This window comes from Pygocentrus nattereri, chromosome 10 (assembly GCF_015220715.1).
Source record: "Pygocentrus nattereri isolate fPygNat1 chromosome 10, fPygNat1.pri, whole genome shotgun sequence".
Lineage (NCBI taxonomy): Eukaryota > Metazoa > Chordata > Actinopteri > Characiformes > Serrasalmidae > Pygocentrus > Pygocentrus nattereri.
In genome coordinates, this window is record NC_051220.1 from 32,287,448 (window position 1) to 32,305,924 (window position 18,477).

Genomic DNA, 18,477 nt, shown 5'->3' on the forward strand with positions numbered 1-18,477 from the left:
ATGACACACAATGTAAAGGACAACAGGTATGATCAAATTATATCAAAAACTGAAAAAGACAAAAATGGAAATACAAGGTTTTTTTCCGACAGCAGCGAGATGCCATCTGTCATAAATTAAACTGTAAAGTTGAACACAGGGTACCTTTCATTTCCCAATGCTCATCCCAATCTTGTCAAATCACATACTAAAGTGTGGACAGAAACTGATGTATGACCATTGGCTTTAGTGGCTTGATGCACAAGTGTAACCAGTTCCTCTTTAAAACCATTGTAAGGGCTTGCATAGACACAAATTACAGTAAAGGATCCAGGTATCTATATTTTGAGAGGGCTGTATGGAGCTCAAATAAATAGTAATGTGCAGAATCTTACACAGAAAAACCACAGTCACTATATCTACCCTTACAGTACTCAATGCATTCATGACCTCGTATCAGATGATCCAGTTTTCCAAATATTCCAGAAATAAATACAGTATGTTTTCAATACACCATTATACAACAACTGCATGAGATAACCTTACATACTTTGTCTTGCATTACAGTTGCAGAAAATCTCCAAATTCAGTCTATTTGTCCAAGACTATTTTTAATAAAAAAGGTGTCTCAAGAGTAATAGCAGTTAAAAAAAAAAAAAAAAACTTACAGTTTGTGATCTAGTTTCGATTTCATGTAGTGTCATACATCATTTTACATTGTACTGTCTGCTTCATGCAGCCCTAATGACCGAATATCCCTAAAAGATTCCAATGTGTAACGGAGGTAAACAACCAAAACAAAAAAACATTTTTCAGAAATGTTTCTTTCCAGCATATCTGTATCATTAATAACATTATTTGTAAGATAATTGGCATCTGTTAGCCTGTCTTGTAGACGAACAGTAGGGAACTGTGAAGACCACAGCACAACTTTCAGCATAGATGAATCCTGTGCGTCAAGGCTTTACAATTTAAACGAAAAAGAAAAACCTGCCGATCACCTTAGCAACAGCCAGGTGATGCTCATTAACTTTAAGTCTGTTTTTAATATATCCAGTAGGCATTATCAGTCGTCCTTGGTGTCCTGACCTCAGCTGCTGAGTCATCCTGGATAAAGCAGCTTCTGCATTTGTCATTAAGTAAGCACTGTTGTTTTAAGTGATTCGACTGGTTCAGAAATGCCCAAGACGAGTTGCATGGAAGCACGTACAGTTCAAAATTCTAAAAAAGCAACAAGGAAAGGAGAGCAAAAAAAAAATGAAAAAATGCAGGGGAAAACCAGTTCAGATGGTCTGTGTGGAGGTCCGAGGGTTGGTATAGTAGCATTTGGTGGCAAATCCACCTTGAAACAAAACTCATAGGTGATGTAGTGCTTTGAAGCATCATGCTCCAGGGCCTCAAAGTGGGTGAGAAGGATACATAGAGGTATTTTTAAGTCCAGTTCTCGCCTCTCTCACTCCTCCCTCTTCTTACCAAAGTGTTAGGACCTCTGTGGGGCTGCCAGTCATACCGAAACCCTCAGCTGCACTTGCAAGATTTGACAATCATGTTGGAAAGTTGCTCGACTTTTGGTGTTCGTCCCACATAGTAAAGGATGGTTAGAGGCTCTAGGTCCTGTGGCACGCAGCAGGGTGAGGCTGACGCCTCTGGGTTCAGAGTGTTGTACAGGCTCAGCAACTATGGAAGAAGGTAAGAATGTAGTGTTATTATTGTGGAATTAAAAGCACACTGAACAGCTTGTCTGCTCATCACATCTTATGTGTGAATGTTAAAGAGCCCATATCCTACATTTTTAGATTAAATCAGATTAAGTGACCCTTATTAGTCCCACAATGGGGAATTTCACAGCCCATCCGTGCAGTGAAACAGCACACACACACGCACACACGGGGGCAGTGTTACAGGGCCAGTTCCCTAACCTCCAGCCCATGACTGCCCCTTTCATTTATGACATTTGTACCAAAAACAGTCATAATTAATTTTTACATAAATAATTTTCAATCCCTTAAAATTAAAAACAGCCAGTTTTGTTGCTGTTCCTTTAAGACTGAAATATGTAAATTATCTCTGGTCTGATTGGCTGCTTTTTATTTAAAAAGCATTCTGAGCTGAAACACTTGTGAACAGGCAAGGTAAAAATGCTTCTGGCTGGTTCTGATTTGCCTCACTGACCAGCATATGAGCAATTCTGTCTGACAGTTTTCTTAGTTTTCCAGATCTTGCCTTGATGCCTTAAAGACATTTGAGACATTGAGTGGAAATTGTGAGCTGGAAGCACTTTGGTATCTTTTTAGCTTCATTTTCTGATCCTGTCATGCTGTGAGAGTGTGAAAGAATTTATTATACTCTGGAACTGAAAATTCTTGACTTGCCTAACTAGTCAGGTTGATTTTGCAGCTTAACATCTGTCTATATACTATAAGCACTGGGGAGTGAATCATGCAGTGTTTACATGCTACTTTAACCCTTTTGTGGTGTTGATGTGTTGTTGATCGAATCTGCTGCATTACTGTTTTTTAAATCAATACAAAACCATAACAATTTATGTACATTTAAGCATGTTAAGAAAATTGTTTTCCATGATAGGGGTCCTTTAAATAAGCTACAGTGAGTTGACAGTTTCTTAGGTGCACCTACCTTGTAGCTACACTTATTGGCTATTTTGTCAGGTACACCTACCATTTAGATATATATTCACTGACTGTGGCCCATTTGTAGCTACACAGTTGATCAGCCCCCATCTACCACATCCATCATTGTGAAGGGACCACTACAAGACCACTGCTGAGCTGATATTATTTGGATTCATTACACAGCTGTGACACTGGTGTGGTAGTAGCATGATGTTGTGTGATACCAATGTATCAGGCACGGCTACATCTGGGATTTTGACCACTGTGTACACTTACTGCCTACTTTTTTAGAAACTCATGCCTTTGTTGGTATACTTTATAGGGGTAGTTAGAGACTGTAGCTCACTGTTGTCTTTGCACAGTTTGCGTAGAGCCATCCTCTAGCCTGTCATCAGTGGTTCGTTCCTGACCACATGGTGGACATTTTTGGTTGGTGGTGTACACTCAACCCAGCAGCGACAATGAGGTGTTTAAAACCCCAGCAACACTGCTGTGCCTGATGCATTTGTGCCACTGCCATATAGGTTTCTTAAATGCAGTGTTAAGAATGACCCAAGTAATAAAAGCAGTGGTGCTATTGATTGTCCCATTCCATTGATGGATGGAGTAGAGGGAGGCTGACAAACTGCATCAAAGCAAATGGCCTACAGTATTTATATGCCCACAAAGTGGCAACACAGTGCATACTATTATGGTGCACTTGCAAGGAGACATCTATTTTATATGTTCGCTTTTGTTGCTGTTAAAGGCCCTCCCTGTAAAAGTTGCAATAAGTAAACTAATAAACAGGATCATGTCCCATTCGTCCCCTTGCTCACCGTGCTGTGAGTGGTGTCAGCACTGCGCAGGTATGGGCATGGCCCTGAGCAGAAGTTAGCGTGGTATCCTTTAGGCTCATGAATCCATCTCCAGCCCAAATCCTGACGGAAATCGATGTAGAGCCGGCGAACACAGCAGTTCTCCTCATAATTACTGCAGCAGTGAGAGAGAGGGAGAGAGAGAATAAAACAGACAGTGACTGATCAATTGCTCCACTGCCTCTCTATTCATTTCCAAGCACACCATATACCTCTTTATTCCGGTACTCTACTTTCTTGGCACACTCTATGCATTCATTTGAAGACATTTCCATAGCCTCAATGAAGTAATACAGCTAATTCTTGCTTGACGTTTTAAGCCTTCTATTTTCATTCTGTATTGCCTTATAAACAGCTCAGGCTGTGTCTTTGGAGGCTCAGAAATTCCACTGCGAGGTGTGTCATTTTTTTCCCTCCTGGACTGGGCCCAGGCGTCTAATGTTGTCGGTGAGGTAAAACAAGGAATCCTCGCGGTGAGGAGCGCGCTAGAGACGAGCCTACTCTGATTTGAATACAGGGACAGATCTCAACTTGCTGATTCTTCTTCCATGGTTAAAGCTGTCAGATGCCAATTAGAGGTTTAGTCATACAGTCTCTTAAGGGAACTGTGGTGTGCTAATAGTAATTGGAATGCAGACTAGAGAGGACTGGCAAACTCACTTCAGTGATGAAATATAAATGTTTTGTTGTTGATTTCTGTTTTTATTTTCCATTGTGGCAGTATGTTGTGGTTCTGTGAGACAGATTCCTTGGTGAGCCAAGAGAAAGAGAATCTGTTCTCGTTCATGATTTTTATTTCACTAAACAAATAACACTGTTCAAAAGTTTGGAATCACTTATGTTAATAATTTTATGTTGTTATTTTATATACAATAATATACAGTGTAGATCTGCATGTTATTAACTATACATCAAAATGTAGTTTTAGGTGTTCTATTACGTGATACTATTTTTGGATAAACAATATATTATAATTATCTATTTATAGTCAGGTTTTGTCAAGTTATCTGCCTTCAGGTTTGACCACCACAAGGCATTCTGAATATTCAATTTAATATAAATCCATTCTTGCAGCTATTTAGCTTTCTTGGTCATTTTAGAATCATCTACAGCTCTGTTCATCATTATTTACATTTACATTTACAGCATTTAGCAGACACTCTTATCCTGAGCGACTTACAAGAAGTGAATCATTATGAATATGCTAGAAATGTCTAAAATTTTGCCTACAATTGCTAATTCAGGGATGAACTAACAGAATCATGTTATGAACTTATCTGCTGCCAAGCTTGTTTTATATTAAAGAAACATTAATGCCAAACTTGTGAACAGGTGTTTTATGTAACAATATGAAATGTACAATAAACACTATTTATTAAACTATTTAGAAAAACTCCTCACGAGAAGCAGTAGTTGGTGTCCAGTGCCCTTTTGCGCCGTCTGGAAGTTGGTGGGACATCCAGGCGATGGGGCGGCAGCATCATCAGGATGAGGTGGGGTAGGAGCTGCTCCTTTTGCTTCTTCAGTCGGCCCAGGTCCCAGCGGTTCTCATCATACTCCAGATCCATACCTACACAACAACCACACAGCTCAGTGGGTGCTGAAGGACAAATATAAGCCATGCTACTGCTTTGCTTCTCCAATCTCTGGTACTTCAGCCCACCAATGGTCATTGTTCTACAACTTATCCCATCAGAACAGGCCCCTCCATTCTCCCCCTTCAGCCGTCTGCTCATCCAATCTGTCCCTGATAGAAAAAGCAGCTTAGGTCCCAGGAGAAGCGTCGCCAGTGGATACGGACGCCCCTCTTTAATTCAGGGCCAAGAGTCTGAGCGCCCGTGGCAGCAGTGCATTCCTCGCACTGAAGCCCGTTGATGGAGTAGGGAGAATTCCCAAAACCCCAAGACCCTGAGGCCCCCCAACACTAAGTGAGATTCCACACTCAAGTGTGTTCCCATGATCAAGCTCACAATCTCTGTCCTTCTCTGTCAGCATTATCTCCCTCTACAACTTAGACCCACATGTGTTGGACAGAACTTCAGAAGGCATTTATGTTATCCTGGGTAGAAATGGTAGAGGGAAGCAGAGATGAGGTGACAAAAACAGAATTACTGAGGAACCTCAAAGAAATGAGAGAAGCTTTCCACCAAGAACTGTACAGTGAAGCAAAAAACTTTAACTTTGAATGGCAGATAATGGAGCAAGATTTTTTCCAAGTGATTTTGCAGCATTTCTATTGTTCCATTTACCATGGAATTTCAACACAATAAAAAGGGTAGTTGGCATTTTTACTGATAAAATAAATGAAAAATGACAAAAATGGAGTGATCACGTTTTCCCTGACAACTACATCACCCAAGCACAATTTCCAACTAGTGGTCCAAACTTTGCTGTAGTATTTAGCATTGATTCACAAAGTAATGATGCAATATAGCAATTTCCCAAATATGTTACAATACTTTATAGACCTGCTGACTAAGCTTTTGAACCAAGAGTCACAATCAGCTGTGCCAAAAAAGTCAGAATGTATTTAATCAAGCTGCCCAATTTAGTACCAGTAATCAATGAATTTCATTTATTTAAGTGAGTAAAACGTTGGCTTGTAATTGCCAGCTCAAATCGGTCCAAAATTATTTTTGTAAAACAGCAGTGTTGTCTTCTGAATTCATTCAGTGATGGATATAGGTTACATCGTTCCACCCACACTGCAATCAAACTGAGGAAAATGATGGAAGCCTATGTGCTTTTCCTGGCTCCAGTGCATCTCACCTTTGAATTTGACTTCCAGCACCTCACTGACTTTCTCAATGATGTCACCATTTGGGTTGAAGGTGTGACAGGGACAGTGCACACTGATCTCCAGGCCAAGGTTAGTCTCTGCACAGCATTTGGAGAGAATATGCAATTCAGTGATGCTAGAAGCTGACCAAATGGTCTAAATCCTGTGCCCTGTCAAAACTTTTTTTGTATTAATATAAATTGTTATTTGTTATTTCCTGAAACCATGATTTAAATATTTTCATTTTGCAGCTTGTTAAGTTCCAACTGTTCCATTCCAACTAAGGCTGGGACAAACACAATTTACTGTCAAACACATTTGTTTTCAGAACTGTTCTCATTAGAATAAGTTTCCAGATTCAGTTTTTTCCCTACTGAAAAATGCAAACTCAACTAGGGTGGTTTATAATATCTATTTTCAAGCTATTTACCTTGGTAAGACACTTCAGAAACTCCAAAATGCTTATTATATCTTACATATGAATCATATGGACTCCTTAGACAGCGAAATAAGAGACTTGGCAAAAAGGTTAAAATAACCCTCTGCTAAGGTTATATTTCTATGGATACCTCCAGTCTAGAATACTATTGCAGTGCAGACATCCAAGAGAAATCTTACTGTCCCAAATCTAAATGTGCATCTAATACCAGAATTTGAAACTAATTTCCAATTGCTTTTAGCTATCCCTATCAGATAGCCTTATTGGCTCCAGACATTCTTTAATGTATGCATGTCTATGAAAACCTTAAACCACTTTATAAGACATGCTAATACTGACCCTTATACTTACTGATACTGCGGTACCAATAATACTACGTAGGTGCTTATAAATTCTGATATTTATACCATTTCACTGTATAAATGTTTTGCTAAAGATAGTGTTAGGTGTCACAAATAAAACATACTGAGCTTGAATGGCATTTTAGTGGTTGGATAACTTATTGAACTTTCAGTGTTTCAGTAAATTTAATGTATTGATATCTTTGCTGATTGTACTCAGCACTTTACCCTCAGACTGAACACTTCCCTCTTGGAAGTGTGTTCTTCAAAATCTGATTCCGTGAGGCTTAGCTTAGACTTGTCCAGGGAATAGAGCTCATGGGTCAGCTTGGGTTCTACAAGCATCACTCTTGGGTGCACCCTCTGGCACAGTGCTGACCACTAGAAATCCCACCAATAAAATATAGATAATCTCTTTAAGAAAACAGCTCATTCCATGATGTGCTTATTACAACAACCAAACATGATGTTGGCAGTAAGGGGTGTTATTAACTTGCTACACCAAGTTTTTATTATTGTAAAAAAAATGAGATTTATATGTGGGGATTACACACTGGTGACTGGGGTTCCAGTCTTTTACAGATAGTAAAGCTGCTGCTTTGGAAAAACTTTCCTGAATATTAATATACAGTTAATTAAATTGTTTAATGTTCATGTTGTCCTTTTTTCCTCTTGAGCTCCTGTCCACTAAAATGTCTGTCTGTGGGCCTGCTACTGCTTGTAAAATAATCCCACACTGCCAACATGTTGCTTGCTTCAGTTAAGCTCCATCTACTGGTGTGCATGAAAGCATCACTCAGTCAGAAATTGCTTCATGGTATTGGTATTATGTGTTGTAAATACCTATACTGTACTGCCAGTGCCAGTATCAGATCTGTTACATTATCAGTATTGGTGTAATGTTAGCTTTAACTCACCTCTGTACATAAGCCACTCCCTCACTGTCTCTGTGACATCAAAGGAGACCCACTCTGGTGTTCCCTTGGTCAGGACGTTCTTGCCCCCAATGTACCTCTGCTTCGCAATGTGCTCATCAAGTCGGAGTATCTGGCAATCAAACAGCAGCAACACTAGTACACTGATACTCAGTTCAGCACTAACCTCCTCTCCAAACTGTTCTAGACATAGTTTTTGCTATTTTTTAACAGCAAAATAAAATTTTGATTGCTAGTATGAGCGGTTGTGTCATATGGTAACATACACTTACACACACACACACACACAAGCTCCAGACATTGGCCTGGCCAGCACTGTCTGAGCCAGACACTCAAGGATGCCCGAGGCCAAAGCATTCTCCTCTCTCCCTCATGGAAAATGTGACTCCTGGTGTGTGAGATATCCCCATATTGCATGTTAATGCCTGCATGTAGCCCCTTTTACCAGTTCAGTATAAACTGCTTCTCCAGTGCTCTTCAAGATTTACACCACACTGTTTTACACTTGAACTTATTTGGGAAAATAAGGTAATAAAGCATAGTTTTGAATGTTTTTCTAAGTTAACAAAAAAAAACTGACCACATCGTTCTACTCAGAAGGCCTTGAAGTAGCTGAAAGCCACAGTCAGTACTATAACATCTAATGTTTATTTTCACCTGATAAAATCACTATACTTCCCCATAGTGCATTAGACATTTCCAAAACTATCTGGCTTACTATAAAGAGGCTAGAATAAGTAGATTTTGAGCAGCGTCAGGACCTAATCTAACTTCCTGTGAGACTCAAGCTGAGGATGGGGTCCTGTGAGACCACTCAGGCAGCCCACGCTAAAGCTTCAGCCTCTAGAACTCCTGCCAATCAGCTTCAGGCAAATGTGTGGGGGTGAGGCTCTCACTTTGCACCCCCATTTCCCCTCCCTTTCCCCTCTGCCTCCTCCTTCCAGTGGCTGACCCGGCCTCTATCTCCTGCAGGGCTCCTGGAAACCATCTGTGGTCCTGTCAGGCTGGGCCTGCGCCGTGGCCAGCGCCTGGCGGAGAAGAGAAGTGGTATGCAGGGCCGGAGACGCACGTCTCTCTGGCAGGAAACGCTGGAACTTGATCAGGGCTCCCAGCCTCTCCTGGGAGATTAATGAGGAAACCGACCCAAAATCCCCCCTCACCTCATATATACACTCTAAGTATATATGTACGTACACAGACTACGTGTATTTGTAATATGCCTCTAAGCACAATATATCTTCTACAACTCTCACCTTCGCTCACTGTATTACGTTACCACACTCTGGCTATGACAGAGGCAGAAAAGCAAGCTTTACTCAGGCTTTCTCAGAATACTTCCTTTGTTCAGCTAAATTGTGCAAATGCACTTCTGTATAATCCATTCGCCGGCGCCTGGAATAAAGATCAGTGCCTTGAAAAACTGGAGAAGCAAGAGTTAGGGGACTTGATATAAATTCAGTATTCAGTGTCCTTTTTTGGTCCCACGATCAGATCCATGATGATATATAATAGCGTCTGGTGTTAAGAAACTGCTGGCCTGGGAGTTAACTGTGCGAATTAAAAAAAAAAGAAAAAAAAAGCTTACTTTAACCCTTTACATCCTAAAGACTGACAGTGGACCCACACGTCAAGTCTTCATTCATAACTACATAACTACCAAATATAAGTTACATAGTTACTTAATTATTCATAGTACTTGTTGAATAATAAGATTAATAAGCGAGTAATAAGTCTAGGATCGAATGGATTAGGACAAACTGTCACTGTCAGAACAAAATCTTCAATAAAGTCTCCCAAAAAGTAACTTTACAGGAGAAGAAAAAAACATTCATAGCATTCAATGTAAGTTAATGTTAATTAATTTAAGCAATTTTTAACTATTTCTAATGATCTGTTCAATGTGAAATATCAGCACAACATAAAGGACAGCAGGCATTTTCAAATTATATAAAAAAATTGTAAAACCAAAGAATATGGAGATCAGATGTGCATGCCAACCAACTTTGTTCTGTTCTGTTGGTACAAAGAACTTTTGTATTCATCTTTGAAATGTCTGTTAGCTCAGTGCTCAAGCCAAAAAACTATAGCATTCTTGTAGATCACTAGTTTTCCCCATAGGTCTGATTTAACCTTCACCTTCAGTCAGATGGGTCCAGGCCTCCATTTCTCCCTGCTAACTCTCTGTTACTGTGTATTGTTTTCAATGTGATCGCTGAATAACAAGCCTTAGAATATAGTAGGCCTGGGAATTTAAACGGTAAACCCCCTTAACACACCTCTATAACCTAAGAAAAGCTACATTATTTTGCAATTAAAATTCTGATAGCTACTGAAAAATAAATCTTTGTATGTAGTAAGCCTAGGAATTTAAGAGGTTAAGAAAAAATGTAAAAGTGAATTATAGAAATATTAGAATTCTGAGAAATCATTCTCAATCAACTCAATTCTGAGAAATCAACTCTTGTTGGGAGCTGTATTGTTCCTTTATATGCTAAGGCATGTGGATATACTTTTCTTCATTCATATAACTATGTAACGTACATATTAGTAGTTGTAGTGTAGTAGTTACTGGATAATGTGTATTAATAATAATTAACCCTGAGTTTAAGGGGTTAAATGTGTTTTAGCATCTGCTCCTGACACTTTAGGGTCTTTAGTAGGAATTCTATTACTGCTTTTACAGTACTTATCATTAGTTATAACCTGAGACTTACTGTAGAGTAGCTCTTAAAATCCATTAGTGACTCAGCCAAGTCCTGTATTTGTCATGAAAAACCACATACCCAAAAAGAATAACGCCTACCTGATAGAGCTCAATGCGCTGCTCATTCCTCTTGGCGCTGGAGTTGGGCACCCGCAGAGCACGGAATTCTGCTCGGAACAGGTTGGTGGAATTCTTCTCCATGGATGAAACATTAAAGCGAAACACTTTGGATGTTATTCCTTTGGGACAGTAGGGCAGGTCATCTGCAAGGCAAGAGAGCAAAGGTTTCTCCCAGTGCATTTTTATGGAGCATCACTGCCTAAATTCAATTTAGATTCTCAGATCTCAATCTCCCTCTGATGTGAATGAAAGTGATTACTCGCTTGAGGAGAGTGTGCAGGCAAAAGCCACGTCCCATCTGTTTGTGCTTTACAGAGGAAAAGTTAGCAACAAGTTGAAGTCATAAAATGAAAACCAAATGTCCCATGCAAGGTTGGTGAACTAGGCCGAAAGGGCCTGGGATACCAATGCGGTTCCTCCCACTCACTCTACTACAGAACAGGTGCCTCTGAGCTGTAAACTCCCAAAGGTTGAGTGTTTTAGGAGGAACGTCTGTCAACCGATTAGCAAAACTATGATTTGTGCTTGCTCTATGGCTAAAACTGCCCACATACGCAATCGTGCCTTTGAACAGACGTACAAACAGCATTCAGGGTCCTCTCAGATCATCAGATCATTCCAGTGTTTCATGTAAAACTACTTTAAATGACTTCTAAAAGCTGAGCAAGTTGATGACAGACCACAATCCATTAGCAATCCATGAAATCCCTAGCTGGTTGGATGGCACGAGAAATGTGGTAGGCTATATTTATGTAATGAACAGATTATGCTGTGCAGTGCAGTTCTAGAAAGACTCCTGTGTATACCTATTTCTTAAGCACTCCAGATAGGCATTCATTTATTTTTTTCTGGCCACTAATGCAGCTCAATTCGCTTATTATTTTTGTAGCCTGGGTGCATGCAGTGCTGAACAAAACAAGCACATGGCCACTATTTTATAAGCCACATGGAAACACCGATTTACAGCCAAGTCATCAGCTATTTAGGTGCAGTTAACAGGGACACAGAAAGAACTGTATGACAACATGATCGGCCTGGAATGCTATTCTTTATAAAGCGTTTGATCTTTGATACCGGTTTACAGATCTGGCACTTTGACTAATGATTGTGTTTTCCATGTCCCTTTTCCAAACAACCTTTTCAAAGTTCAGTCAAATATTGCAGTAACTTTCCACAAGGTCCGAGAATCTACAAAAGCCTTGTTCTGTATTGTCTATTGCTCTCTTTCAATACTGTGGTCCTCCTGCTGAAGGTGGAAAGCCCCTCTTTGAGAGGAGATTTGAAATTCTAATCAAGCCTTTGGTTTCCTTTTGGATGATCTCATTTTTCCCATTGCAATGGTTTAAGGTGGATTTCACATTATGGCCTAATTTTGCCAAGGCATTAGTCTCTAGGTAATTTGTTCCATGACTATGAGTGTGGGGGATTGTTGGCATAATTGGGTAAAATACAAAATTATAATTTACAGCCCCCTTTAACACATCCGAGTTGAAGGCTAGCACCATGATGCTTACATCAGCAGGAGTCTGACCTCAACATTTGTCATCGTAAATGATTATATCCATGTAAAAAATATAGTCCCATATTAGAAATATTGGTTGATCTGTTATCGTTTATACCCAAATTACCATCGAAGGTATATAAGATAGAGTAGATTTAATTTGTGCTATAAAGTTTTCTTCTGCAAAACATTTTTTATATCATTGCTATGCATCTAATATAATATAATATAATATAATATAATATTTTTTTTCAATTAGGCACATAAACTACTTCAGTTTCTTACACAGTGTATGTGAGTATAATGTCTAACTTCTGAGGTAATCAGTGAGATCATCTTCAAAAAAACGTACAATTCCAGAGAAAGGACAGCAGCAACTACAGTCCTCCATCATTCCCTAAGCATCCTATAAAGGCTGTGTCCCAGACACTGCTGGCCCAGCACCCCCATCCTGTCTTCCTGTGTCTAGGATGTACCTCCATCCTCCGACAGGTGACATCACACAGAGACTTCTGAAAAAGCAATCTCTGCAGTCAGGACAGCCACAGTGCCCAGAGGGCTGCTGGAGATGTCAGAGAGTGGAGGTAAACACAGGAAATGGAACAGAGGAGCAAAGAGGGTCACGTGCCGGCCAGCTGCTGAGGAAGAATTTGGACCGCGTTTAACAAGAAACAACGTTCAGAGTGCAAAAAAAGTTGATGTAGACCTGTGCTTTTTCCCCTCTGATTTAATTTCTTATCAGCTTTAATTTAATTAAAAAGGGTTTCAACTCTCAGACTCTAAAAGTACAAAAGTTCTTTATCAATCATCTTCCAAAGACTGCCCTAAGAAAACATGTTTCATGTTCTAGTCCCTCTCCTACGGGAAGAAATATATTAATATAATTGAAATTCTTGTTCAAAGGGCATAATGTGTTCAGATATACAAGCTTATAGAACTGTGAGAAGATCACAGACCACCCTCATTTAGACCACCTTCCATTAAGTACAAGATATTCATTTTTCATCGTTAGGAAAAAAAAGTACACACAGAATTACATAGAAGCTTCAACAACTAAATATAATATCCCTTTATCAGTATTTAATGTGTCCACACTTTTCTTTTCAGGATACTTGCTTTCAGTTTTTAAAGAAATCTGCAGGGATATTTTTCCACACCTCCAAAGTTCAGTCTTAGAAGTTAGTTGCATTTTCTCCTTCTCACAATCCAAGTAATCCCAAACGCAACGATGTTGAGGTCAGTACATTGTTTTGAGAACACCAAAAGCTTCTCTGTTTGCTTTGCAAATAATCTTATTTTTGTTTCCTTTTTTCAGTAATGGTCTCTTGGCATTTGAGCTGCCTTCTCACAGTGGAAGGATGGACAGAAACACCTGTAGATTTTTTTCAGAATCGAAACAAACGTGGCTTGGGTTTCTCTTCTCTCACAAAGATGGAGGAACTCTTTATCTGAATGTGTCCGTTTTGGTCTAACAGATTAAGATATCTTGTAATACATTTTACTCCACTTGTTTTTTTCCTTATGCATACAATTGTTTTATGATATATATATATATATATATATATATATAATATGATCTTATCAGAAATATCCCCTAAAAAATGATTAACTGGCACTCATTGGCCATTTTAACTGGAAATGAAATAAATGAAGGATGGTCTCTAACTTTTGCACAGTACTGTTAGCTGTATAAATTAGTATATTTTCTTAATTTTGGGCCATGAATGAAGTAGTATTATTATCTACTTTCAAACAATTCTACTGTCTTTGAAATTGGGTCACCCACTAGATATTTCAAAGGCATTTCTTTTACATTCTCTTTGTTGTTGACCCATGTTAAGTGACCATTTGACTGAATGACTCTTTGGGCTATTTAAAGTCTTAGAGTAAGCAGCACCACTACAACACAGAGCTCTTGTGTGTGTCTCTGCACTCTGAATGAGGCGGCTCTTGAATAAATCATGACACACACATACACTCACACACAGTCTTGTAGGCTGACTACGCTTAGATGAGATAATGCGCTAGGGCTTGCTGCAGAAGTAAGACTTTTTTCCACTTGATCAGGGATGAAGAGGAGGAAAAAATCTCCTCTGTGTGTGTGTGTGTGTGTGTGAGTGTGTGTGTTTGTGTGTAGAGTAAGGGGGAGGACTCTGGCCCTCCAGTATTGGCCAGAAAATTTGGTCTCTGTTTTGCTTGGAAATTACATCACCTTCTTACTATTCCATATATCAGAAGCAGTGCTGTCTGCAGCTCGAGTCCACATCCTCCCCTCCCTGCCTGCTCAATCACTGATTACCTAATGCCACATACTATTAACCATCCTCATGATCAGGTCACCTTCATCTAACTATCTCAATTAACATTATGTTCAATTAACGTGGCCCTTGCAAAATTTAAGTGGAAGGACGTCTTGCTTTCTGTTGGTAAAACAGACATTAGATAGTCTTTGGTCCCTTAGATTCAGACTTGGGGTTGCTATCTCTTGGGATATGTGCTACAGAGGTCAGAAGTCAGCTTACCAAAGCAAAGCTAGCATAGCAAAGGCTATGGAATGCAGGTATGAGACTGAGAACGTTCTAACAGTCCATTTTTCCCACCAAATTCAGGCCTGCTCAATGGGCAAACAAACTTGGTATTTCAAAAATGCTTTCAAGCGATATTACTCTGGTTGACTATTTTTGGAGACAAACAAAGGAGGAGAAATTGCTAGAAGCGTGATCTGTCTCTAAAAGGATAAATGCTTGGATAAAAACATTTTAAAAAGAAAAAATAATCATTATGCACATTCCACACACAGCTGAAATGCAATTCATGCGCATGTCAGTACTTTAGTTGGTGCGAGTGGACTGTGAATATACATTCCTTGGTTTCTCCATGGTGACATCAACCGCATTCTAGCAAAACAGGCCCCCTTTAATGGCCAAATTACACAATGGAAATTAGAAATAAACATTATTTGACTCTGGAAACCATTACCGATGAGGGAGCAAATCCTTTCCTCTTGTGTCGATATCTGCACATGCTGGGAATGAAAGCTGAAAGGGTGCTTGCTTGATAACCAGAAGATCTCCCAGGCCAGTTGCCTTCTTGAAATGGCGAAGCAACCATAAGCCATATATTTGGTATGGCAGCTAAAGTAGCTGAGGGAGTGTATATTTTGAGTGTCAGAAGCACTTTAGTTGACCTGAAATCCACATTTGGCGCAGGGGCTTGTTTGGGAGCCAGAGGACGGTCTGTTCAGTGTCTCTCTAGCATAAAACACCTGTTGATTTGAAAAAACAGTTACATGATGCAATGACCTGCTTCCATCACTGCACAGGCCCAAGTCCAATTCTTTCACTTTCCAAAAAGCTTGTGTTCTCCTGAGACTTAACTGCAATGGAGAATGCAGAGTTAAGCCATAGATGGGATGGCTGGTCGACCTTAAGCGTATATTATTAATCAAGAGAGGCTGTAGATGAAGAACGCATGAGCTCTTCTCAAAAGCATCACTTTACAGGCCTGTCCAAAACTTACAAAGGCTGCTATAAAGCATTTGTGATATTAACACATGGTTCCAGACAAAAACTGAAAGGACAATTATGTACATAAACCGTGGTTATGGCGTCTGACAAGGGGGGAAAAACACTGACGACTTGTTCCGTGGACAGTATAAGCAAGGCTCGTTAAAATGGTTCCAGTGGAAAGGCTGCCTGAGACAGTCTGGTCGTTGGCTCAGTGGGAAAGGACTGGCGAGCTCCCACACTGCTCCAGTCACGGTCGAGGACAGTGCATGTGCTAATATTCCTCTAAAGAGGGGATGAAATGGTCGAGAAAGTCCTACCGTTAGCCCAACATGTCACTATTTCCCCACCATTTCACAGCAGTTTCAAGAGTTGACCCCTGAAATCTAGGGCCTGTGTGAACTTGGATGGGACCACAAGGCCTGGCCTGCTGTGGACTCATGGAAAAATCCACTGAGGTATTTTCCACTGAGCTTCAGGTGAACATGCTAAAATGGAGAGTGATAAACGATCTGATAAAAGCATGTCCTCTGTTTACCATTTTGGCTCCCTCTTGAACTTTCATTGGCCTGCAGTTAATAGTCAAAAGAACATCCTAAACTCTTTAAAGTGGAAATGTAAGCTACAAACACATAGTCCCCCTTATTGAATGTGCTCATTTTATTTTTCCAATTGTGCTCTTCAGTTGTGTCATGCCAGAATAAAACGTTATTAGAAGGTCATTCTCATACAGCACATCATTTTCCATCACAAAGTCCCACAGATTAAATGACATTATTACTCTGTGTGCTGGGTTTCCAGCTGTAGTGATCTAATGACAGAAATCAACCAGAGCTGTTGCCTAAAACAATATGCCTCATGTTATTCCTAGCAAGATCACAGGCTGTCACTGTCCCTCACTGGAAGACTTTAAATCAAACAGTGTAGTAAAATCTCTTGAACCAGTTAAACAAACAGCTGTTTATGGTTACTCACTGTTTTCAGGTGGTCCTTGGATCATGTTGAATTTGTGTATCTCTTTAGCGTAGTACTCAGTCTCAGTGTTATCCTGGCCACAGCTTTGCTGCCGGTCCCTGCCCAACTCCTCTATCAGCTCTTTGGTGCTGTTATAGAGTGCCAACACCTGGTACGGGACCTGATTGGGACCCAGAGCTTGCGGTGGACTCGTCAGCCGCAGTTTGCTCAGGATCTGTCCCCGGATGGCCTCCACTCGCTTCCTCTTGATGTGGTCAATGTCCACAGTGGTGCAAGTAGACAGCGAGAAAATCATGGTCACACTGTTCAAGAGGAGGAGGAAAAACAAAAGTGCTCTGCCTAGATGCATGGTGGTGTGTGGGTGTGAGTGTATGTGCGTGTGTCCTCACTTGTTCAAATACCAACGAGAGTTCCAGTTCACTTAAGGTGAGCTGTAGTTGATGCAAAAAATTAAATACTTCTAAAAAAATATTTTCAAAAGAAAAAAAAAACTATGAAAGTAAATTCCAGATTATCCTCTCAGTTGGTTGGAGTTCAAGTCGTGAGAGAGTTTTCCCCATCCTGTAAACTTAAGCTCAGCAGCCATGCACTGCACTCCAAAAAGCATCCCAGGAGAATTCCATAACATGGCTAATGCATGAGTCTTTGCTACGCTAAAGAGTTTATTTTTTCAAAGCCTTCTTGTCCCACCAGCATATTCCCTCGAAGCAGATGCTGTTGTGGACTCTATACCCTCGTCCCCTCGCGCCTCTTCTCGCTGCAGATGAGCTGTGGGGCTCTAACGGCTTTTTATAGGGACGGGGCCCGTGACGTCCCGGGACGGAGGAGGAGCAAAAGAAAGGCAACTACTTACCCACAGGCTGGATGAAAGGCAGCAAAACTCTTATTATTTTAGCGGTTTAGTTAAGAACAAAAAGAGGTGACTAGAAATCGGTTAAAAGAACTGTGTCCACGCCACGCGTAAAGAAGAAACTCTCTCTCTCTCTCTCTCTCTCTCTCTCTCTCTCTCTCTCTCAGTCACGCACACACATACACATACATGCACACACGCCACCGCGTTTTTACATGCATGCGCGCCCCCTAGTGGACCTTTAAACGAACATGCAAACAAAACGTATTCTCCACTTCTAACATACAGAGCCGTCTTGAAGCCCTTATGACTTGCTATCACACAATAATGAGATTCTGTCTCATTATTATTATGACTCATAACAACCTGAGAAAGTTATTATTATTTCTCAAAATTATGATTTAATGTCCCATAATAATTATTTACTATTTCATGATAAAGAGAAAACTTTCTTGTGTGAAAGTCATAATTATGAGAAGGTAAGTCACAATTATAAGATACTAAGTCATAATTCTGTAAAAGTCACAATAATGATATGCTAATTAATAATTGTGAGAGAGTAAGTTGTTTTTTCCATTTTGAAATTGAAAGTCACAATTATGACATAGTCATAATTATGTTGTAATTATGAGATATTAGGGCATTATTATGAAACATTAAGTCATTTTTATAAGATCAATTCTCACCATGAGATACTACATCATAATTATGAGATAGTGATTATTATGAGATGCTAAGTTAAAATGATAAAATGATAGTTTTTTAACACATGCAGATTATAGTGTTCCCATGAATGTAGGTCTACACATGATGTCTGTCCACCACTTGTTCACTCATTTGATTTATTCATCCATTAAC

General features: G+C 39.9%; 1 protein-coding gene across 2 annotated transcripts; it reads right to left on the minus strand.

Annotated features, from left to right (window-relative positions):
• Positions 1-17,540, minus strand: tgfb3 (transforming growth factor, beta 3). Of its 2 annotated transcripts, XM_017690845.2 has the most exons (7): positions 16,770-17,539; positions 10,767-10,930; positions 7,946-8,075; positions 6,239-6,346; positions 4,871-5,039; positions 3,431-3,584; positions 2-1,656 (listed from the first exon to the last, which is right to left on the minus strand). In XM_017690845.2, exons 1-7 carry the CDS (start codon positions 17,116-17,118, stop codon positions 1,498-1,500), a joined length of 1,233 nt encoding a protein of 410 aa, XP_017546334.1. In that variant the 5' UTR covers positions 17,119-17,539; the 3' UTR covers positions 2-1,497. The 2 variants fall into 2 exon arrangements, with proteins under 2 accessions (XP_037398071.1, XP_017546334.1); XM_037542174.1 differs by lacking the exon at positions 6,239-6,346 and having other exon boundaries at positions 1-1,656; positions 16,770-17,540.
• Positions 17,541-18,477: the final 937 nt, after the last annotated feature.